Source organism: Mauremys mutica, chromosome 11 (assembly GCF_020497125.1).
Source record: "Mauremys mutica isolate MM-2020 ecotype Southern chromosome 11, ASM2049712v1, whole genome shotgun sequence".
NCBI lineage: Eukaryota > Metazoa > Chordata > Testudines > Geoemydidae > Mauremys > Mauremys mutica.
Genome location: NC_059082.1, coordinates 7,998,662 through 8,021,783, shown reverse-complemented (window position 1 = coordinate 8,021,783; position 23,122 = coordinate 7,998,662). Strand labels below are relative to the sequence as shown.

Here is a 23,122-nt window from a genome sequence, read left to right as displayed (position 1 = left end):
AGAAGCTAGAAGGATGAGAGCCACCTGCTTGGAAATGTCAAGACTCATTCTCTACCTTCCTTGGAGTTATATAGACAGAGAGAGGTCCCAGGTTAAGATGCAGGGCAGTAGTTGCTTCATATAATCATACGTGGTCTGACTCTTAGCCTGTTTGGATCAGCTACTACAGTTCCTAACATGATCAAGACAAATTTTGTCTCAGACAATAGGAGACAATTAGGACCGAGGAACCTTTATCTTTTCTCCATGGGGAGTAAAGGTCTACAAATCAGTCTCAGAAAAAATACATCAGCTTCCCCTCCTAGCAGTGTGAAGGCATTATTCAACAGTGCAAAAACAATCAATTATTCAGATATTCCATGTCCCCCAGTTGTAAGCTCTGCTTCAATTAAACCCTTATTGAGGGACTACTTGGGTGGATGTACCATTGACTGGCATAGCTTTTGTTTTCCTTACCTCTCAGATAAGTACCAACCAGTGCAGCCTTGCAGGACACTAATTCTACACAAAGGCTTTCTACAACATATAAGGTGCAATTCTGTTCCTTCCTTCCTTGTTTTACGTAGAACTTGGGAGTCTGGATTGTCCATTTGAATTAGGACTTCCTTTTAGGACCACCAGATCTTTGAAGGTCCTCAGAGTGATCACAACTATCCTCATTTCCACATTTAAAAGATACTGCACCAGGAGAGAGAGTAAGTACCTTGGGAATATAGCTCATCTACCAGAGTTATCTATTACAGGGACTACACTTTAGCTCAAATGAATTTGAACATCCATAGCCAAGTGTAGATTGTTCCTGGCTTATCAGTAACCAGGTGAGCACAGGAGATTGCCTGTTATCTTATTATAAGACAAGCATATACTCTGTTTTCAGGGAGACTTCAGCAAGCATTGGGACGGTCTGTTAAACATATAGAAAAGAAGCAGCAGCAGTACTGCAGTTAATGGTACATTCAGAATTCTTGGTGTGATGCTGGCTAGCTCTGTTAAATCCTCAATACCAGATCCTATCTGAAGTCAGAGTAGAAGAAGTTGTTCTTCTACTTTGGAAGAAATGTAAATATCATTTGCACTCCCCTAACATTACGGGAGTCACAAATTAAAGACAACACCATGTCAGGCTTTTTATTCACAAATTTGCCAAGAAAATTGTTCTACTGTAGAAGAATTTAAGAAGTTTGATTTAAGTCTCCAACCCATACTAGGAGAACAAAATACTAAAATGTGGAAAAGTAGAAATATTGGAGGAAAGAGAGTCCATGAAGAACCACAAGTGTCCTGGATTTAGATAGATTTCCAGTAGAGTTCTAGAAATTAATACCTATTCTTAAAGGATGCATACACTGTAACAGCTTTTAATAATAACTACTTGCCTCCTTACAGCACATTTTATTAATTCTTACATCCAGGTCCTCCCCAGGATACCATGGCACTTACGATACTGCCCATGCCGCTTCCTGCAGCTCCCATTGGCTGAGAACGGCGAACTGTGGCCACTGGGAGCTGTGATTGTCCGAACCTGCGGACGCGGCAGGTAAACAAACTGGCCTGGCCCACCGGGGGCTTTCCCTGCACAAGCGGCGTTGCTAGTTTGGGAACCACTGCTCTATAAGCAGTATCGTAAGTGCCATGGTATCCTTGGGAGGATCTGGCTGCAAGAAGAAAATGGCAGTTGGAAAACCAGGTGATTCTCCTACTGGTTTGGGATACTGCTGAGATCCCTTAGATGTTCTACAGAGAACAGTACTGTACAGTCCTTGCAACGTTTACCCTATTGTATAACTGACTAGTTCCTGAGATTATATAGGTCAATATACAAATTATTTTTGGAAAGAAGATTTCCATAGGCCAAGGTATATCCAAACCTGCTCAAATCAGTAAAAAAAAATTTATCAGAAATGTTAGATTTAAAAGCAGAGTCTATAAACCTCCTGGTAGATAAAACTGTGGCAGTTACTTTCTGGACGGTACCCACTCTAACTATGAATGTGAAACACTTCCCACTATCACTCCCATTTTCACCCATTCCTAATTATGTGCAAGATTCAATGTCGGGCAAAGGCCAAGCATGGAAAATTTCAGCCTCAAAAGGTGAAATCTGGTCTAGAAAGTTTGAACAAACTGCAGCAATTTTTATTTCAGCAGGGGTAAAAAAAATCATTTCTACACAATTTAGCAATGTATTATTTTTATATACAAGTAACATAATCTTTAAAAAAAATCCCCAAATCCCCTCTCCAATTTTGCTGCATTCTACAATATCCTGAAAATTCTGTTTCCATTTTTAAAAAAAAATTATTTTTTTTTTTTTAGAAGTTGTGAAGCTGGTCATTGCAGCTAGGTAAACTGCCAAACAGGAAATTCATCCACACACCCTTCTTACTTCATTAATATGTGAAAGATATTGCCTAACTGGCAGTATTTAAAATTATACCATTACACATAACATTAAGCACTTTAAATGCATTAACACAGCCATTAGCAACAGTGAGATTAGTCAATTAATCAAAGGTAGTAAGTAAATGCAGAAAATATGTTCTAATACTAATGTTTACATTGTATATTTGCAATGCAAGCCAGTTATCCATTTTTTATAATTGTGTATTTTAATATGCTACGGTGCTATGCATTTTACATCATAATATATAGGGTGTCAATGCACGTCCATAAGTATTGCCGTTGAAATATTACTTGTGCATTGCACAATTTAGATTTTTAATTTTATGCTGCATTAACAAATTTTCATTTAAATAAGGAATTTATATACTAGTTCAACTCTTTTTTTTTTAAGGGAATGCACCTGATTATGTTTTAGGCATTAATTTTAAACTCAATTTTCAGTAACATTATCAATTGTTGGGGTATGAACAATTGGGCCGATAAAAGTGCTATGCTACTAGCTGATCAGCCCTACAGTAAAGACCCAAAAGTGAAACAATAAATATAACTTAGCATTAAAATCACAGAAGTGGAGGAATGGGATATAATTTTTTGTTTGTACAGCACCTAGCACAATGAGGTCCTGGTCCGGGACTGAGGCTCCTAGGCACTGTGGCATTACAAACACAGAACAGACGAACCTTGCCCCAAAGAGCTTACATAGCTTTGCTTCTAAATACTTGTGTCTGGAATTATCATTGCATCAGCATCAGTAATGCACTAACAATCTAGCTGGGTCTTACGATGTTAAAATGACATTAGGAAGAATTACACCTTACACTTCAAGTGGAAGTACTTTATTATGTCTTTATATGAATAATCAATTTGTTAAATTTGCTAATACCCAGTAACTCACCCTCACTCTGTCATACGTACCATAAATAAGTTTGGGACCATGAGACAACAGGTTGAGTACTTAAACACCGCTGCAGATTTGTCTTTTCAAAGTGTCAGTTGGCAGCCAGTTGAGCCTGCTTGGTCTAAACACGCTGATAGGTCCAAAAGGAATGTATCTTTGAGCATGTACACTCTTCTTGTGGAAACATTCCATCACATACTAGTGTGAAATTACTTCAAAATGTCATCAATAGCACTTCATTGCCTTATAGCAGATTCATGCTTTTACTGGTTGTCTCAATGTGACTCAACAGTTTCAACAATGCAGCTGGGTTGTATGGGAAAAGGTTTCTTCTCTGTAACCTTGAAATTGCTTTTTGCAGTTCTTCCAAACATTTCATTGATTTGAAAAGCATTCTTTCTACAGGCACAGGATTATCTGGAGACATATTACATACCCCAAGTGACAAGGGATTAGAACTTTTTTGTTTCAGGGGCAACACTTTAGATTCAAGTGTATGGAGTTTGTCATGTACATCCATACAAATAGTTTCCCTTATCTTTGTACTGCCTTGATTGTTTGAAGGCATCTGCTTCATGTTTGCCAAACACTCCTTTCCCACTGATTCCAATTCAGAATCTTCTGAACTGTCATAACTGACAAGGCCTTGAAGGCAATCCAATGCAGATGTGTTATCAGTCCATATCAATGAGTTAGACTTGTTGGGTTTTACAACCTGGTCATCACCTTGCTGTTCCATGGGTACAGAAGGCTTCTGGGAAGAAGCCAAAGATAACAGAGTGTGTTGTACTGGATCACAACAAGCATTTTCCAAACTTAAATCTGTCAGACAATTTTTTTTTTCTTGGTGGGATGAGGTGACAAAAGAAACACACACACCTCTTTTAGCCGCAATATCAAAGCAGTTAGAGATGTTGACAAAATGATGCCAGTCTTCTCTAAGAATTTTTAAATATCTTACAAAATACTCAAGGAAGCAGGTTTCTGATGAAATCAAAAAGTCAAGAAGAACTGTGGAATCAAACGCAATACTTTTTAGGAAAAATAAAAAGATACAGTGAGGATTACAGCCACTCTCATGCGTCAGGCAGATCCAGGTTTCGTCGTCGTCTGCTGCAAGGCCTAAGTTACCAGCAGCATCATGCCACAACCTGAAAAGTTAGCCAAACACAGACTAAATGGGATGCCATAGAACAGCTATTTAAATACTGAATAAATTTCCATAAACATTCTTGTTTAACATTTTTAGTAATTTTAACTACAGAGGTAGAAACAATGTATGAGAGATCAGCAGGATACACACCAGATTCTACTATAGTTTAATATTAAAGGCAAGGTTTTCCAGTCTATATATTGAACTCAGCAAAATTCAATTGAGATCAGCAGCGGTGTTTGAGCTGGAGCTCCTGTTGGTATAAAAACAAGAGGGGACTGCTAGCACGGTGTTAGCTGGGAGGGCTCGACAGCTTTGGGATTTGCTCCCCTTCTTGGTCTAAAATATCCTTAATTTGATGACTTCCAGGACATTAAGATACCCGAAACATTGGTGGTCAGTTATCTTACACTGTACTCTTCCATTTAATATGTATTTATAAGTTATGTCAAAGGAGCCTCGAATATATGACTAGATATCCTTTTCACATTTTTTTAAAAATACAAACAATCAATAAAGGTTACTTCATTCACAAGATGCTATACACCTTGGAAAAAGTTCTTTAGGTTCCTAAGTATAGATTTAGGTGTCTAACTTTAAGGCCAACATTTTCAAACCTGGGTGCCTTAACATTTAACAACAGACACTACTAGCAATAATGCAATTAAACAAGTTTGAAATTACGAAGTGATTCACCCAGCCAAGTTTCTTTTCATAAATTTGGGCAGCATCTCCCCTCCCCTGTACAGGAAACTGAATGAAAATGAAACAAAAGGGTTTGCATGATAAATTCATAATGCACAAGAACTTAACACATTTTAGATATCAGTATTGCCACTTCTCAGCAAGTTACGGGGATCCTGCCTAAGAAGCCATTACTGTAAGGTGTGATTACAGTTCACTTCAGCAATCCTCAGATTCAACATCCATTCATTCTTAAAGTTTAATCATAACGTGAAATCCTTCTCTAAAAAGTTGAGTGTTCACAAAACACACTCAAGTCTTGCCTTTCAGTCAGCATCTGACCATCACTCAAATTCTGGGAAGTCAGCTACTGTGAATTAGAGGATAGGACTGAACTCGTAATAGAAAGACTACTATAAACACCATTTACAGTCTGATCCAAAACCTATTAACATCAATGTAAGACTCCCAGTGATTTCCAACTACTGTTGATGTCAATGGGAATCATATCAGGTCCTACAAAGTAGTTCAATAAATCCATTAAAGATTGTTAAAAATGTATTTTCTTGTCTTACTTTACATAATGGTCATATAAAAATACTGCTGCTGTGAACTGTATGATCTCACTAAATAAAAGTTTAATTTGTCTTCAAAGATCTAACAAAAAATTAATATATATACCAACCTATCAAACTTTAAATAAACCGTTAACAACGATTTAGCAGCTTCCAGCATGTCATCATCTTGTTCTATAAAGACCATGGAAAGCCACTCACAAGGATGTACATTTGGATGAAAATGTGGAGAAGACTTCAGATGTTTCTTCAAGAATATCAATAACCGGGACATGAAACTCTGCAAGTCTGCTAAAAATAGAGAGCATAACTATGAAATTTTGCTTTCATTTTTTCATATTAAAAAGCCAAACCCACATTTCCTTAAAAAAACAGTGGACAACATGGAACCCAGTTTTCCAAGCACACATCCCTTAGCTCAACTGAATTAACACTGCATTGACAAATGCCTTGCAGAATGATACCACTTATGGAGTTAAAAATCAAAGCAATCAAAGCAAAGAGCCATCAACAAAATCACTTCACCTCAAATACAACATAGTTACTTTTTGCACAAACATTGTATATGTAAAAATTCTTACAATATTTACTTTTATAAATCTAATGCAAAACACAGATTTCACTGCTCAAGTGGAGGACAACTTTCAGAAGAGTTAGCATTGATGCAATTTAAGGACATATGCAAGTATATTATTTGAAGAATGGGATTCTTAGACTCTTGTCACTTCCTCCCTCAGAAAGACCACACATAAGAGATGGGGGGTTGGGGGGAAACCTTTATGGTTGTGGGGTGGGATGGAGTCAGCCCTCTCTCTCTCCCAGGCTTACTGCACAATAAACAATGAGATTACATCTCCATAACCTGTTGGTCTCAGGTGAGCTGTAAAAAAATCCAAGGCCGCCTACATAGAAACCCTATGTTCCGACACTTGCCCTGGGGTCTCTGACTCTCATTTGGCTCTCTGACTGCATGTCTCCATTGGCCCTGGCCTCGAGCAAATGCAAATGTAGAGAGAGGGGTGAGATATAATTCACCTTGTGCCACAGATAGAATGATCTGATACGGTCACCTTGCTGTAATTTATCCCGCTTGGTCCCTCCCATGCAAAGGAATAATCTGGTGCAGTGTTAAGACTAAGATCCCTATGGTCCAGTATTTTTAGCATCAACGAATTGCAGAATCAGGGCCTAAACTTTTGCAGGAAATATAAATGTATGAAACTGGTAATACAAACAGCAAAATCTACTCTGACGAAAAAACGTTCAAAGATTAGATAGGTTCTCATATGTATCTTGGGAGACTGCTGTGACTGAACATAAATGCTGAGAAATACAAACCAAACCTTGCCAGAAAATTACATTATTCAGGAAGATGTCCATTTTCTAGGTCACCACAGAACTGTACCATGTTCGTGGGGGTGGAGGGGCAGAAGGAGAGGCCCAGTTATACTCTTAGCCCAGCAGAAGAATCTGTCCTATCTTGGGGCCTCTCCTTCTGCCCCTCCACCCCCACGAACATGGTACAGTTCTGCGGTGACCTAGAAACGAAAGCTTATGCTCAAATAAATTTGTTAGTCTCTAAGGTGCCACAAGTACTCCTGTTCTTTTTATTATTCAGTAAGTATATACAATTTTCCTGCAAGTCTTCACTCTGATTGCAACACCCCCTAATTTTAAATACTACCTGTACACTGCATGTCAGCAGCACCTGCATTGCCACATACGCCCTGAGGATACAAGAGGAAACAGATTCTCCCAAGACTACCATGCCATTTTATTGCTGTGGCCAGCTCTTGAAAAACAACCCTGGTATATGTGTACCATATAAACACCCTTCCTCATATGAGAGATTTACCTCTGCAATATTCCAGTGCATAGTAAAAAGATTCCTTAAATCCAAATTTGGGCCTGATTTTCCAAACAACAAGTGCTCAGCATTTTAAAAAAAACAATGGCATCTTAGATTATCAGAAGGCATTTCTTAGATCGTATTGGAAAAGCTCTATGGATTGAATGGTATAGCCTTGCCGTTTGTCTGAATGGAAGCTGATGCTGTAGCAAGGTTTGTTACAACATGGGAATTCCCTTTGTTGTAAAAAAGTACAATGCAGTTCACCCTAAAATTAGATTTTTAAAGGCTTGCTTTGCTTCTCAGCAAAAGAATATGAACATTCAATCATCATACATGCTCAGGTACTTTTCAGACTGAAATCAGGGATCATTCCATTCCCTTCCCCTTCCCCCGAACTAGAATATCTGGTAACTACCACCAAGGGTTAATTTAGTTAAAATTACGCAATTTTAAGTCTATAATATAGCAAACAAACAAACAAAAAACCCATAAATATTATCACCCAACCACCTGTGCCTAAATTGTGTTCTTAACATTCAGTTTGCTTAAAGTTAAGTGAAGTCATTACTCTTAACATTTTAATAGTGTTTTAATCTAGCTGGTTGCACCCTTCGTACCTTCTGTAGGTCAAGCTCATTGTACATCTCTGGGGCTCACTGGATCCCTTCATTCTCCTGACAATCTTCCTGGGTGCCACCATCCCATGCCCCTCTATTTCAGGGACTCCTTGCAACTCCTGCTTGAATATTCCCTTCTCCTCTCATACCAGGGTCCCTCATTTTCTTCACTATGCCAGTGGCTCTACGTGCACTCCCATTCCCACTTCCCCACCACAAATAGCAGAGGCTCTGTGTGTTGCTCCTTCCTACTCCCGCACCCCAACAGCGAAGGCTGCGTGTGCTCCCTTCCCCAAGTCCCCCATTCACCCCACCAGGCCAGGGTTTCTGTTCCCCACTCATGCCCCGCTTTCACCATACACGGGGCCTCATTCTCTGCATCATGCCAGCAGTTAGGTCTCTCTCCTTTCTCCCTCCCAAAGTACCTTTCTTCCACCCAACTGTAAGGGAAGGGGCGGATAGCTGGTTCCTCTCTTCCCCATCTGGAGCAGGCACTGAGGAGGCCAGATGTTAGAAAGGGATTCTTTTCTCTCCCTCTGGCTGCCCCCATGGCTGACAATTCACCCCAGGGATTCCAGCAGGAAGAGCAATTATTTATCTTCTGTTATTCAGGGTGTCAACATATTACACTCTGCTGGGAGGATGAGTAGGGGTACTGTTATGCTGCAAAGTATTAATAGATGACAGTAGCTCCATGTGTTCCTATGTTCCCTCTATCAATGTTCTGATTGTCTCCAAAATCAATGGGGTTCTTGCCACTAATTCCTAGAAATTCCCTGAAAATTGAATTGGTCAGATCTGGAATTTAGAAGTAATTGTGTTACACACACACATACAGAGAAATGCAAGCTCAGCCAACAATTTTAAATTGCCTACAACAGCTATAAGCTTTAGAATGCATGCTACTTAATGAATTTAAACAGAACATTACCTTTTATTTCAGCTGCTTTAGAAGTGTTCTGGACCTTGATCTCTAAAGCTTTAAGTAAAACCAAACTTAAGGCTCTGAGGATTACTTGGTCAGGACCACTGTGGATGCCATCCTCAGGTTGAGCTTCACTGCCTCCAAAATAGCTGGCTTTTTCAGAAACAGGTATTTGATTCAGCCACCCCAAATTCACAGCTTGCAAAACAACATTAGCCAGTGCTAACATATCCTTATCCAAATAAGGATCCTGTAGGGATAAAGTGGGTAATGATCCACTTATGAAATCTTCACCAGCTTTATAAAGGATGCATTTTTTAAGGAGCATAATGGACTTCTTCTTGATTAAATAATCAACTGATGAATAAGTGAGGTCCAAGATGCAAGAAGTATTCAAAAATAAAATTCTTTGGCATTTGAAATGTGACTCTATTTGGATTCTTGAGGCCACAAGAACTTCAAGAAAATCTATGAATCCGATCAAGTTGTTTGCAGCTTTAGAATATAGTGAAGTATCTTGGCAGCAGTTAAAACGATGAGACAAAATGGAATTGTAAAATCCTTCAAGTACAGTATCAAGAGGAGTGAAAACCTTTTTCAGGATATCTATAATAAATAAAATAATGTTAAGCAGAGTTGAAGTGGAGTTCCTAAAGTACAATTCAATTAACCAGATAATTTAAAACAACTTTTCACCACTGAAATAGCATCAGTAAGGAGGAGATCATGATAATCTCTCAAATTCAATGTGTACTGGGGGCACTGTATTTTCATTTAAAATTTTTTTTTATTATGACAAAGTAAATAACCCATTGCCATTAGTATTTTAAACAGGCTGATTTCTCTGAAGGATACTAAGTAGCCTTCCTCCCCCTAGTGGACACTTGTATATTAATATCAAAAAAATCTTACAGTACCTGCTTTGTGCAAATCTTTATCTTTCAAAATGTCCCTAATAATAGCTCTAAGAATCCATAGACATTCTGCTACTTGATCACTCTTAGGGAATTCTGACAGAGTCTTCAAACAAAAAGCGAGCCAGGTGACATTAAATGTATTCTAAAAAATAAATTAAAAAATTCTGTATGCACAAAATGTGATGTGATATTACTCTTTTCTTTTTTTTAAGTTATAACTGTTGTGCATAGTAAGTTAATACACTGATACATTTAAAAGGAGTAAGTGTGGGGATGGACAAAGAGACAGAATATAGAAGTGCCAAGCAGCTTGACTAAAACACCTATCATTCCTTTACAAACATTAAACTGCACAACAGCCATTTGGTAAGCAAAAATCCTCCTCATATTACATACAGGAAAACCAAAGCCTGGTGAAGTTATGTGATTGATCCAAAGTCCCACAAAAGGACTGTGGCAGAGGCAAGAACTAAGGGCTGCCCAGAGGATTCAGGAGGCCTGGGGCAAAGCAATTTCAGGGGCCCCTTCCATAGAAAAACTGCAATACTATACAATACTATATTCTCGTGGGAGCCTCTGCGGCGCCCAGTGCAAATTGCCCCACTTGCTCCGCACCCACGGGGGGCCCTGGGAAAAGGTATCACTGGTTCTCAGCATCAGCTAGTGCTAAAGAACCAGTGTCTGGGACATTCAGACAACACAAAATTGAAAAGTATTCTGTTAGTTATGAACAGGTTGGTGCCTATTTTTATTTGCTGAATGATTTAGATTTCAAATAAATGTAAATATAGTGAAATTTATAAAGTTCAGCAAGCTGCACAATTAATATTCTACAATGCAAACTGCCTAAAGAGAATATCTTTGTGACACAAAATAAAACTATTAAAAGCATTTTAAAACAAAAACCACAAGCTTGATGTATTTACATTAAAAGAACTATTCATGCTCACTTTCAGAACGCTGCTCCTGCCTACGTTTCTGACCTCACTTCTTCCTACACATTCTCCTGATCCGTGTCAGAGCCCCTAACTGCTCCCTTTGTCTCCTTTGTCCACTCCATGCTCTCTTTGGGTACATCTATACTGGAAACAGGAGCCAGTCTTCCAACCTGAGTAGACAGACTTGCGCTATCAGGACTCAATCTAGTTCTTTAAAAATAGGTATTGTGGATGTTCCAGTTCGGGCAGAAGCTCAGGTTCTCAACGCTAGGGGGCTGGGTGGCCTTGAGAGCCCAAGCTTCCACCAGAGGTGGAACATCCACATTTGCTATTTTTATTGCACTAGCTAAAGTCCCGCTAGCTCTCTCCCAGTTGCACTGTAAACATACCCTTTCATGCCCCTCCTACCACAACCACACTTGAAATAGTCTCTGGAAACATTTACCAAGCATCTTCCCTTTCCTCCACCAAATCACTCCTCACCCAATACCTCCTCAGTGTGGCCCTCTCCCACAACACTGCCTCGTACTACTTTTACACTCTGTTTCTGAAAATGGCTCTGAAAAAAGACAGTGTGCCCAGGGTTGACAAAGAGCAAGATTTTGAAGCAGGAGGCCACTGAGGGATGTGCCCATGGCATGCTGCAAAGCAGTCATGCTAGCAAGTATACAGATCCATTGTCTAAAATTCCTTTTGGAAGGATGGAGCATGGTAGACACAGGTGTTACAGACTTGAGGCTGCAGATGCAGGAAGGGAGCAGCTCTGTTATTACTCTATAGTCTGATGGACATGGAAGGATTCCAGCACCTCTTCCCACCAACAGGCACTGCGCCTGTGTAGGCAGGCTTTGCACTAGAGAGAAAATGTAACTGTTACACTGTAAAATTTTCAGTGACTGCTCTGTGTCATTTAACTATTGCAGAAGGTCAGCTGTAGTTAGATGGAACAAGTAAGGAAAACTGGAAGGAATGTATCCAACAAGTACTCATGTTTGCTTTGATAGCTTACGTACAAATTCAAAGTCCATCCAGAAACCTGACACACTCACCTCTTTCTTTAGTTGGAAGTGTATAAGGGAGGCTATACTTTTTGAAGCCATGTGAGACAACAGTTTATCAGAACTACTGCATAGACAAATCTGCAGACATGTAAAAAAAAACTAAGTTACACTCACTTTTTACTTTGTGTTATGAAAAATTTTGAAAATACTTATAAAGGCTTACTAATTTTGAATCAATTTTTGTCTCTTTCAGAAGAATTGTTATTATATCAAGGTACTTCTGTTTTATGCTGAATTCAGTTTCCTGGGACTGTACTTTGGCAATCATCATCTTGATCAATGTTAACTGTAGTAGTATCATTTCCCGTGAACAGAACATTGAAGAGCTCGTGTTTGCAAAGCTATCAGATTTATCATCTGTCACAAGGGCAAGAGCATCTGAAACAGCAGAGTCCTGATGGCTCCAAGTGCCCCAGTTAGGAGATTCTAGGCATATTTGATTATGTGACTCATTAACTCTTGCGGATGAATCTTGTGGTGAAACATGCGGATTGAGGAAAGAAGCATAATCCTGGCTGTTCTTTGTTAAAGGAGTGCCTACCAGCACATCCCTATGCAGCTGTTGGAGAAGAGACAGATCTCCCATTTTGGGAAAAATGTTATGTTTTGGAGAATGCCTCACGCCTTCACTTATTACTTGTGGGCATTATGGGTCACTTCTGAAATTACTTCTGTCCAATCAAAGAAATGGATTTGTAGCTTTATAAAGGCATTTCTTCTAGGGTATCTAGGAAAAAAAGTAATGAGATTAAATCATTTTTGCTATTAAATTTAATAGATTAGCAGAATGATACAGCTGAACATGGATCATTTACTGAGCACCATAGTTAAAATGAAACTACTTTTAATAAACATCATTTGAAAGAAACAATCTGGGAATGTGCATTTAGCACAATATTCCTTAAACTTCAAGGATGATAACTGACATCCACACAAAACTCTTCATCCAAACATCCCAAAGCACAAAATTTGTTATACCACAAATCCAGGAATCTTGCCAACCTCTGAAATGAAGCCATTTGGATGGAGTCATGCAGGACTGGGTGCATAGCAATACTTCTGAAATGGAGCAGAAAGTGAAAAATACTGTGACCATTTGAAACTTCAGAGGAATTTTAGTCAGGCAGGGGCAAGTTACTGAGTCAATTTGACCAGACCATGCAAAAATACCATGCCATTCTGAATGATCGAGACCTCAATTTAAAGTCACTTGTGTATAAGCTCCAGCAACACACAGTGGCCTTCAATCATCATGCTGGGACACTGATTCAGACATGAGGGAACAGTGCCATCTACTGCATTGCCAGCACCCTTTCCTACAACACCCTGGATTTTGCCAGCTATGAATAAGTTTTTTGTTTTTGTTTTTGTTTTTTTTAAAAGAACTGAGTAAAGATACATAGCCAGTATGTCTTGATGTTTGTCCACTGGAGAAAATGTATTCAACCTTATTTTCAAAACTTGTATTCCATGGATGTTCAACCATAGCTTGTTTTGACTAAACACATACAAACTTGCATATTCTTTTACTTCTACAGACATCCCAACAACTGATCTACTTCCCTTTTAAAGCCATTCACTGTACCAAGTTTTAAACCACTTGGTTGGTGGACAAACAAAACTCAAAAAAGGAAAACAATACATTCACATTGGATTTTAACTAAAGAAAATAAGGCCCCAATTCTGTAAATGGATCCAGGTGAGCAGACTCTTGAACCAGTATAGCATCCCAAAGAAGTCAGTAGGACTATACACCAGCATCAAGATCTGCCTGCATAAATGTGTTTGCAGGATGAAGGCTTCAAACTTAAGTTTATTAAAAGTACTTGCTGATAACTGTGCAAGTTTTTGCAGGATTGGCACCAAAATATTTTTAAACGGCCAAACATTAAAAGCATTACCAAAGAGTTGTATTAAAAACAAGCTAACTTAACTGCTCTTATTGTGTAGATTCTTCTGATGTTCACAGACATTAGTGAGGGCAGGATTCAAGTGCTTGCTGGAGCTGATGAAGGCAGAGGAAGGCAGGCTATCAGAAGACACATTTTGATCTGAAACACAAAAAGAGAACATGGAGGAAACACTATTCTACTTCTACAGAACAATATAAAACACTGGGTTCTTACATCTGGCTTCTCTTTTCTTTTTTACATAGCCCTCCTAAGGTCAGTCTGAAGAGGGTTGGGTTCAAGATTTTCACCACAAGAATTCTTAAGTATCACTCTTAAAAAAAATGGAGATGAATGACCAAATACTACACTCTGTTGCACGTGAGCTCCATGGGAGTAATACACACATACTGAAAAGCAGAACCTGGCCTTTGCTTTAATAAACAGAATAAAACAAAGCTTGTGTAACTGCATTAGTTAAGGTCTACATTTTCAAAAGTCACGGTCTCTAATTCTGGGTGCCTGATTTTGAGAGGTGCTGAGCACCCTCCAACTGAAGTCAATAGAAACTGCAGGTGCTCACTACTTCAGAAGGTAAGGTTCGTCTTAGTGTCTGCAACTGAGACACTCAAAATAAGAGGCTACTTAAGAAGCTGGGTGTAAGAGTCTGTGAACACCCCTAAATATACATAACAGTCCTCGCCAGGAAGCCCATACAAATACTTCAACCACATGTAGAAAGACTGACTGTTATCAAAGATTATACTTTAAATAGCATCACAATTACTTAGTACAGCTTAAAGAGAAGCTGCTATGAATTTAAGTATCGCTCTTTAGTTTCAAGTGTGACTATCTATCTAGGTACTTACACAGCTCCATCACCACACAAGTGCCTTGACAGACAGATCTCCATACCAGAGAACTAAAAAGACACACTTAAGATCATAGCAGTTTCTCTTTGCATGCTATTATCTTTAGGTGACAGTGACAACTCATAACATAGCCCAGAGGCACTTCTTTAGTACCTTTCTAGTTTCTATTAACTCTCTCTACAGCATTGCCCTCTTATAGGAACTTTTCCCCCAACATGCCTTTTTGGGGCTGGGCCTTAAAATGTGGCAGAACTAAACAAGCACAGTCCCAGAGTGGTCATTTTGTAACTAGCTGCATTTCTTTTTCCAGCTGGTAAGTACTTATATTCCCTCTCTTATTCATGAAAAGATAGCACATTGTCATAGCATGATTCCCAGCACATCTATCAATTATACTTGCAAACACCAGCAAACAGAACCATAGAGTTTACATATTTTTAGTTTCTGCTTATTTTGACTAGGAGAAATAAAGTATACAAAATGTTAGACTGTAGCACCCAGCAAATTATATATCTATATCTATCTATCTATATCTAGATATAGATTAGTACCTTTTAGCTGAAGATCTCAAAGTACTTTCCAAAGGTAGGGAATAGTCCCATTTTATATGTGTGGAAACTAAGTTATAGATAAATAAAGTGACTTTCCAAGGTTATGTAGCAAGCTAGTGACAGATTGAAGAATATAACCCAAGTCTCCTGACTACCATAACTAGACCATATTTCCTCTGAGGCAGAATCTAAAATTGGAATTGGAAGGTAAGACATTATCCACAATGAACTATAAAAATTGTGGTAGCACCATGTTTTTTACACAGACATCCATGTATTTTTGAGAATATATTTCCACCGCACTTGTGACAGTTGACCTGCAGGTTTTAGAACCTTACAGTGTTCCTCAGCCAAATCTCAATCAGGCTGATGCAGGGACTGCTATCAGTTCACAAAGCCTGCACTTTAAATATTAAGAATAAATCTGATACTTCAGGCTATAAATTTCTCCTTCATTTGCAGAATATACTTTGAATTCTACTTGAGATAGAAATTTATGATCTGAAACCTCATAACATTTCTTCGGAAATCACCCTGTGAATATTTTATACAACTGAGTTTGATCTCTACCTAAAACCAATACATAAAATTATTTCAGTACATTTACTAATGTACTCAGGACCAAACTGAATTACTGTCCGAGATGTTAAATGAATGGATCTCTTGTGCACCAATTTATACGATACAGTGAGGCTGTTAGTGTGAAATAAATTTAGAACTCCTCTAGGACAAGCACTATGAAATTGTACCTTTGCAACATGATAGTGCTTGTGCTTTCCCTGACCATATATCATAGTTATACAGCACCATTAATTTACACGGCACTTTACCAAACATTGATAAGACATGTCACTTGCTCAAGACCTCAGTCTAAAACAGATTAAACCAACATAGGATACCAAGCCAGGAAATGGGGAGAGAGTGGTGGTCATTACAAAATGGGAGAAGGTTGCTTTAAGAGATGGGTTTTAAGAAGTGAATTTGAAAGAGTGAAAAGATGCCAGAGGACAACAGAGATATTTTTTCAGCCATAGTAAAACACCATGGCAGAGGGCACAAAGCTAAAAGAGGGGGAATAAGAGACAGCTGTACAACAGTAGGGATATGTAAGGAATAATGTACTCCAATTGTCCCTGGAAACCAATCAAGAGCGGGATCCAGAATAAGAGACAGTCCCTGCCCTGAAGAGCTTGCAACGTAAATAGACAAGATAGACAAAAGGTGAGAGAAAAGAGATATAGCATACAAGCAGAGTGAATAACATGATGGTTGTCAAACATCATGTTAATGCCATGACTGTTTTGATTTGACTTAAATAAGAATTTACCTAAATAGAAAGTAAGGGAGAAGAGACACTGAAGGGAAAGGATTGCGGTAGGAAGCATGGAGGTCAGTTGACTTGAGGTCAAAAAGTTTTGAGGAACACTATAAACCACGAAAGTCAATGGCTAGTCATAGACTCCACAAAATCCCTAAAATGGAATTATAAAGCCTGCATTTGTTTTCAGATTGTAGTAGTTCAGCTAACGTACTATATACAGAAACCCATCGCTCATTTGATAAGCCACTGATGTTGAAATAATGTGATTTGAAAACAAAACTATCTTCTACATTCTCAGCCTGCATTTTATGTCATAAGTGATATTTTTTTGGTTACAGCTGACATGTATCTATAGCATATCATGACTCACATAGGATACAATTAGCCAAGGAAGCATGTGTTTCTCACAATCATGACTAAAGGAAAGTCCTATTAAATCATCATCTTTGTTTTGTCCTTCATTGGAGCATGATCATATTAAATACTATTGCATGAAAAGTTTTTCTCCTTACTGCTATCTTCACATACAGAAAACAATGGTGGATTCAGCTAGATGCATGAAATATGGGGCATGAGCATGCTCAGGTTTCACTGAAAGGCTCTGGCTCCTGTCAAGGAGTCATGGCAGATCCACACACCACAGGATATAGATGAACTATACTCTGGCTCTCTGAACTTTATAATTGGCTCAAGAATTGTGTTTCAGCTTATAGGCTTGTCTTTAAAAAGCTGTTAAATTTCCAGCCTCTGTGTGGTAATAAATATTTCTAATGTAGATCACAGTTCATCCTGCCTGCCTGTGCAGTCTCCAACAACTGTGAGGTGTAAACCATCTGTTATCTTGATCATCAGCAGTGATATCTTGTTTCATATCTGGGGATCAACCTGGGGGAGGTAATATCTTTTACTGGACCAATTTCTGTTGGTGAAACAGACACACTTGAATGTTTAGACAGAGGTCTTTTTCCAGGTCTGGAAAACCAGCTTAAAAGCTTGTCTCATTCACCAACGGAAGTTGGTCCAATAAACAATATTACCTCAGCCACCTGCTGTCTCCTAATTACAACCATTTAGAACATCAACACTTAACTTTTTCCACTGCTGGTCATTACAGCTAATGTCTTGGATGAACAGAGCAGTAATGAGTGGAGTGGAGTGGAGTGGGGAACATAACCAATCAGGTGAGGAATTCATACTCTCACCCCAGAATGTGCAGACATCGACTATGCCACATGGGGATGGGAAAGAGCAGAGCAGAGCCTCCCCCCCCGCCACTCCCACCAGTGCCAATAGCGAAGACCCCACGCTTTTTTTTTTTTTAAACCAGTGACCCCAGGGAGCAAAGAGCCCTAGGAAGGAGAGCTCGGAAGGAGGAAGCGATCCTGGCTTCATCCGCGTTGCGCCCACAGGCAGCCTCCCCGTCCCCAGATTACAAAGCGATGCTGTGACACCCCAGCCCCGCCCAGGCTCCGAAATGCTCCTCCTCAACCTGCAGCCCCCTCACCCTCCGCCCCTCCTCCTGCTTCGCCCGCCACCCCCCACCTGCCCAACTCCCCTCACCGCCGGGCTCCCCTCACCCCCGTGACCCGCCCAATCCCCGCCGCCGCTCTCACCGAGCAGCCCAAGGTCCCGCCGCGGCGCAGACGAGTCCCCCAGCGCTCGCTCGCCCCTCCCCCCCAGCGCTGCTAAGCAACCCCCTCGCTTTACCCGCCCCTGGAGACGGGGCGCGGTAGGGCCCACTTCTCCCAGGACAAACTCGAGCGCAACCCAGCCTTACCGTTAGCTGTCGCAAAGCCCCCACCAGGCTTTACGGCATTGGGAGGGGAGAGGGGCGGAGTCACCCAAACCCCGCCACCCAACCCGGCGCGGCGGTGGTTTACGGCTCGGGGTGGGACTATGGCTGCGGCAGCGGATTGGCTGCGGTGGGGGTCAGTCCCTGCCCAGTGACCCCCGAGTGAGGAGGGGGGCGGCTCAGTCAGTGCAAAGTGTCCCCACAACGCCCCCGGCTGGGTCTGCGGCTCCCCCCACCCCTGAGCCAGTGCCAGTGGGGGGAGCGGCCACGGAGCGGCCGCCGGTCCGGCCCCGTCCCGTCCCCCTCAGGAGGAGACAGGTAACAGCCGGGGGGCTAAAGCCCGGTTTGCCCCGAGACTCCGTCATGGGGGCGCCTGCCCCAGTCGCTGCCACGGGAGGGCTAAGCCCCCTCCCCTCCCCGAGGCTGCGCGCTAGGGGCTGCTCCCACTCCCGTGGGACTCTGCTGGGGGTGGGGGGAGGGGAATAGACTGCAGCCCCATAAGACTCCTGTGGGGTCACTAGCCCACCCCCCTGGATACTGATCTTGGGCGGCTACCCCCCCCTGCCCCGGGAGCCCTTTGACACATTGGTAGGGGGGCCCCCCGCTGTGCCCCATGGTTCCTTTGAGACTGCTCTCGAGGGCTTTCCCCCCACGGTCCCTCTGAGACTCTGCTACGGAGGGGACTCGCCCATTCCATACCTCACCCCCCTGACTCACTGGAAGGAGACGTACTCCTCTCCTCCCACTGTATCCCTTGCCCTCACTATCCTCCCAAGGCTGTTTTGGAGAAGAACAAATCAGCTCCATGCCTCCCCCCTTTGATCCCTCCCTGGATACTCGGTTATAGGGGGTTCACCCTTCCCTGCCCCCACTGTCCCCTTTCAGATGCCTTGAAATACTCTGGTTTGTACATTGCTCCCCTCCCCACCTTTCACCCTCCTCCCGACTCTCGGGGGTCTCACAACAAAATTTTTGGTGGCCTCAGAGTGTGGCCACCAACTCTTTGTGGTGGCCATTATGACAATTTTTCTAAAATACTTATTTATTTTTCCTAAAGTTAATTAAATACATGCATATACATATCCAAACCACAGTAATTTATTTATGTAGAGTTTTTTTTTTCCATGGGCTTGATAATAATAATAACGTACAGTTTTCTCTATTCTTTACTGGACCTAAATAGAATAGAAACACAAATAAGGTGTTTTGCATGTTCTCGTCTTTTATTGTTGTTTCTTTTCCTTTTTTTTGGTCGCGGGTTTTTGGGGGTTTTTAGACATGCTAGCTAAAAAGTCTGCTTCTATGAAAAGTGATATTTGTATGTTCGTTAACAAACATACAGATATCACTTTCCACAGCAGACTTACTCAGCCTGCCACCCCAAGGCTGAAGCCAGAAGCCCAAGCCCCACCAGCCCCGGGAAGATAGGGAACTCACACCGGATTTCTGCTCCTCCGCCATTTGTGTCTCCAGAGTAGGGGGCCCAACCCCTCCTTATGGCCCCAGGAGAGGGGCTGCTCCCTCTTCCCCAGTCACTGCCCAGGAGGCTGTGGTCACAAGAAAACCTCTGTGGCTGCATGCGGCCACCAGGGGCTACATTTGAGAAATGCTGTTCTAGACTTTGGTTAGGGAAGACAAGCACCATCATCCTGAGCCCATTTTGTGCTCTCAGATATTTCTACCATTTCTTTTACCACCCACCATCACCTTGACATTCTTTTCTGGGCCTTGAAACCATGTCTGGTGGCTAACCTTCTCCCTCATGTCCTACCTTTCTTCCTCAAAGCTCCTGAGACTCTGCTGGGCGGAGGAGGGGGCAGGAGGAGGGCAGCGGTTAGCTTACTGCTCCTTTTAATTCCCCTGAAGCTCTGTTTGTGGGTTATTCTGTGCCCACCCTTCAATGGTCGTTGTCCCTTATTTCGATCCCATTGAGACTGTATTTTGAGGAGACTGATTATCCTGCTGTTTTTCCACCCCCATTCAAACCCTAAGTTTTCTCTGTGAATTACCCGTCCTTTTCAATTTCCACTTTGTGGCAGTACCCTTTGGTTCCTCTCTCTTCATTCTCCCTGCTCCAACCATGACAGTGTTTTGGACATGAACACCCTTTATCCTTCACTTCTCATTCATCTAACATTGCATAGCTCAGTTCTACCTCTCTTTTCAGGCTCAGGCTGCCTCAGGGGAGACTTGCAAGCTGTGAATCCGAAGGAGAAGATACAGACAGTAAGAATAAGTGAAAGTAGTACTCAATATAGAGGTGATAATCCACCTTCACTCTTATCTCATATCCCAGGCCATCCCTGCACGTCCACCCTTGTCTGGATGCTCGTGGAACCCGTTCTTGTTGGTTCTAGTGACTCATTTATGTGAGTATGCGGGATTAGGTTTCCCCCTTCTCTCAAAACTAATTGCTGTTTGGCTTGAAAAAGTAAAATAACTTTGCAGTACAGGGAATGAACTTCTTTCCTTTTCTGTGTATTGTTCGGTGCTTTGCATTATCATTTGCTAAATATAGCACACATTTACTTACTTTTGTGGGCTGCGGCTTGAAGATCTTTTGTTGCTGCCCTCTTTAAGAATTTTATAAAAACTCCCTGTCAATTGTTAATTGGGTCTCCTTATTTAAAAATAAATAAAAATTGTATACATCCCTCCCCTTGTCTTACTTCCCACCTATACACACAAAGGAAACATTCCATAGTAACTGCAGTGGTTGAGAATCATTACTAACATAGGTTATAGTAAATGCATTTTGATGGCTTACTTACAATTATGTCTGTAATTCTTAATGTGCATAAAGTGTATATGTACAGATTGTATTGCAATTAGTTTGTGAACAGTGAATACCAATCAATCAATTGATTGTTTACAAGTTTAGAACTTCTTAATGTATCTTGGCCTTTGCAGACTTAGTCACAGAAGAATCAAATATTATTGTTCATTGCAACTTCATTGCTGTTGGGAAGTGTTTGTTTTTACACAATTCAAAAATGTTTTGATAACAAAGGATTTACAAGGGTTTAGATAAACAAGGGAGGGTGTCAGTTGGAAGAGACAAAGCTGTCTTAGTATATAGTTTTGTTAAATTTATTATTTTTTCTGCCAGAAATTCTGGTTAGGTATTTATAAGTAACTTGACCATTTGCATTGTTTCTGATGATATTGAGTGTTTGAGCTTATCTTATTTAAATGATTTTCACAACTATTTACAGTAAAATCTTCTTGCATAGAAATCATTCCTGTTGTTGGTTGGCTAGTTGCACAGGGCAATAAGTGTACTTTACAAACAAGTAATACGATGCTCTTTCCCAAATTATTTATAATCTAAAAAGATATTACATGATGAGTAATGGTAGGGTGGTAATAAGAATTGAACAGAGTCAGAGGGGAAATAGAGAATATGGGCATTGCAGAAATAAGACTGAGAGTGCTTCAGTCAGTAGTGCATGTGTCTTGAGAATTCAGTGGTTTGTGTGCAAATACTGTTAGTATGAGAATAAAGGTAAGTTTGATAGGCTGAGAGAGTGAAAGTGGTTGTGAGGAGGAAATGTTTTTTGAAGGAAAGAGATAAAAGAAGAAAGGAGTGGCTCAGGTGTAATGGTCTGCATGGAAGAAGGTATGAGTAGGAGAAAGATATTATTGGCCCATCTTAAAGCCTAGACCAGATTTATATGAAAGTTGTAGATGATAATTGGAAAGGATCTCCTAAGTACTCTGGAATCATCCCTTTCGTAGTATTCTCCAGTTGATGGAGTTCCTGGTTATATTTCTTTTCATTGTCAGTCTACATCTAAATATGTCCTCTCCTTATTCAAAACATTAATACGTTTCATTTACTTGAAGAGGAGCTGTACATTGTGATAGAGAAACAGGAAATCCAAGTTAACTGGTAACATACAATAGCATAGCTTCTAGGACTATCTATATTAGGAAAATGACCCACTGTTGACACTGGTTTTCTGAAGAATCCTCTTAAGACAATCTTGACATTGCAAGTTTAGATGAGGCTAAGCTTTTCCACAGTTATAGAAAGTATCAATACTACATTCTGCTAGAGTCTACTGCACTTTTTGAAATGTGTTGAAAAGGGTTTGACCCAGTCTTCGCTAGCAGTCATATTTTTCCAGCACCAGTTTCAGAGGGGGTGGGCTGTACTTTTTGCTGACAATATTGGTCAACAGTTGATCACTTTCCTAGTATAGATGGATTCTTAGTGCATATTGTCCGTGATCAAACATAATTGTTATATATCAATGGCTAAACAAAAACTTAACAGCCATGCAAGTCAAATAAGATTTAGAAGATGATTTTCTGAAAGTACAGTGAGGAAGTACTCTGTTACCTCTCATTCATAGTTATGATGTATGATCAAAATCATACGCTTACTGCTAAAGAATGTGTTTGCTGCATATATTCAGTGCGCACCCATGGGCTTTTCTACATGAGGGAATCTTGCACCAGTGTAATTTCAGTGATGTAGCTAGGCTGGTGCAAACCTCCAACATAGATCTGCTGTATTTTTTGTTAAAATCCTTCGTTCTTTCGGATTCATTCATAGAGTGAACAACAAGCATTGATTTTTGTTTGTGAGGCGCCTTTTTTAACATGAAATACTAATTCAGCAAAGTTTGTGACAAGTACTGTTTTGTGATCACTATCAATCAGGGAATT

General features: G+C 40.6%; 3 protein-coding genes across 12 annotated transcripts in view; 1 reads left to right on the top strand and 2 right to left on the bottom strand.

The window, feature by feature from the left end:
- The window catches only part of CERS3 (ceramide synthase 3), a 64,942-nt gene extending 61,519 nt beyond the window's left edge, over positions 1 to 3,423 (bottom strand). The window contains exon 1 of the mRNA XM_044979326.1: positions 3,319 to 3,423. The gene's annotated coding sequence lies outside the window, so the exon portion shown is untranslated. The remainder of the gene's footprint in view (positions 1 to 3,318) is intronic.
- LINS1 (lines homolog 1) lies at positions 2,119 to 18,459 on the bottom strand. Of its 8 annotated transcripts, none has more exons than XM_044979323.1 (9): positions 18,434 to 18,459; positions 13,958 to 14,074; positions 13,026 to 13,082; positions 12,187 to 12,750; positions 12,012 to 12,101; positions 10,025 to 10,166; positions 9,114 to 9,713; positions 5,824 to 6,004; positions 2,119 to 4,452 (listed from the first exon to the last, which is right to left on the bottom strand). In XM_044979323.1, the coding sequence occupies exons 4-9, from the start codon at positions 12,607 to 12,609 to the stop codon at positions 3,546 to 3,548; spliced, it is 2,343 nt and encodes a 780-aa protein (XP_044835258.1). In that variant the 5' UTR covers positions 12,610 to 12,750; positions 13,026 to 13,082; positions 13,958 to 14,074; positions 18,434 to 18,459; the 3' UTR covers positions 2,119 to 3,545. The 8 variants fall into 8 exon arrangements, with proteins under 8 accessions (XP_044835258.1, XP_044835259.1, XP_044835257.1 ...); XM_044979324.1 differs by lacking the exon at positions 18,434 to 18,459 and adding an exon at positions 18,270 to 18,314 and having other exon boundaries at positions 13,002 to 13,082; XM_044979322.1 differs by lacking the exon at positions 18,434 to 18,459 and adding an exon at positions 18,270 to 18,314.
- The window catches only part of ASB7 (ankyrin repeat and SOCS box containing 7), a 44,732-nt gene continuing 40,016 nt past the window's right edge, over positions 18,407 to 23,122 (top strand). The window contains exons 1-2 of one of the 3 annotated variants that reach the window (XM_044979329.1): positions 18,407 to 18,766; positions 20,745 to 20,817. The gene's annotated coding sequence lies outside the window, so the exon portion shown is untranslated. Of the gene's footprint in view, positions 18,767 to 20,615; positions 20,818 to 23,122 lie in introns of all 3 variants that reach the window. The other 2 variants (XM_044979328.1, XM_044979327.1) reach the window with 2 other exon arrangements.

Excerpts from the sequence above, each read along its gene's own strand:
- LINS1 (XM_044979323.1), bottom strand. The coding sequence starts at position 12,609 with ATGGGAGATCTGTCTCTTCTCCAACAGCTGCATAGGGATGTGCTGGTA. Across the intron at positions 9,714-10,024 it reads TAAAGATTTGCACAAAGCAG|ATATCCTGAAAAAGGTTTTC; the intron begins GTACTGTAAGAT and ends TATTTATTATAG. Across the intron at positions 4,453-5,823 it reads GTTTATTTAAAGTTTGATAG|GTTGTGGCATGATGCTGCTG; the intron begins GTTGGTATATAT and ends CTAACTTTTCAG.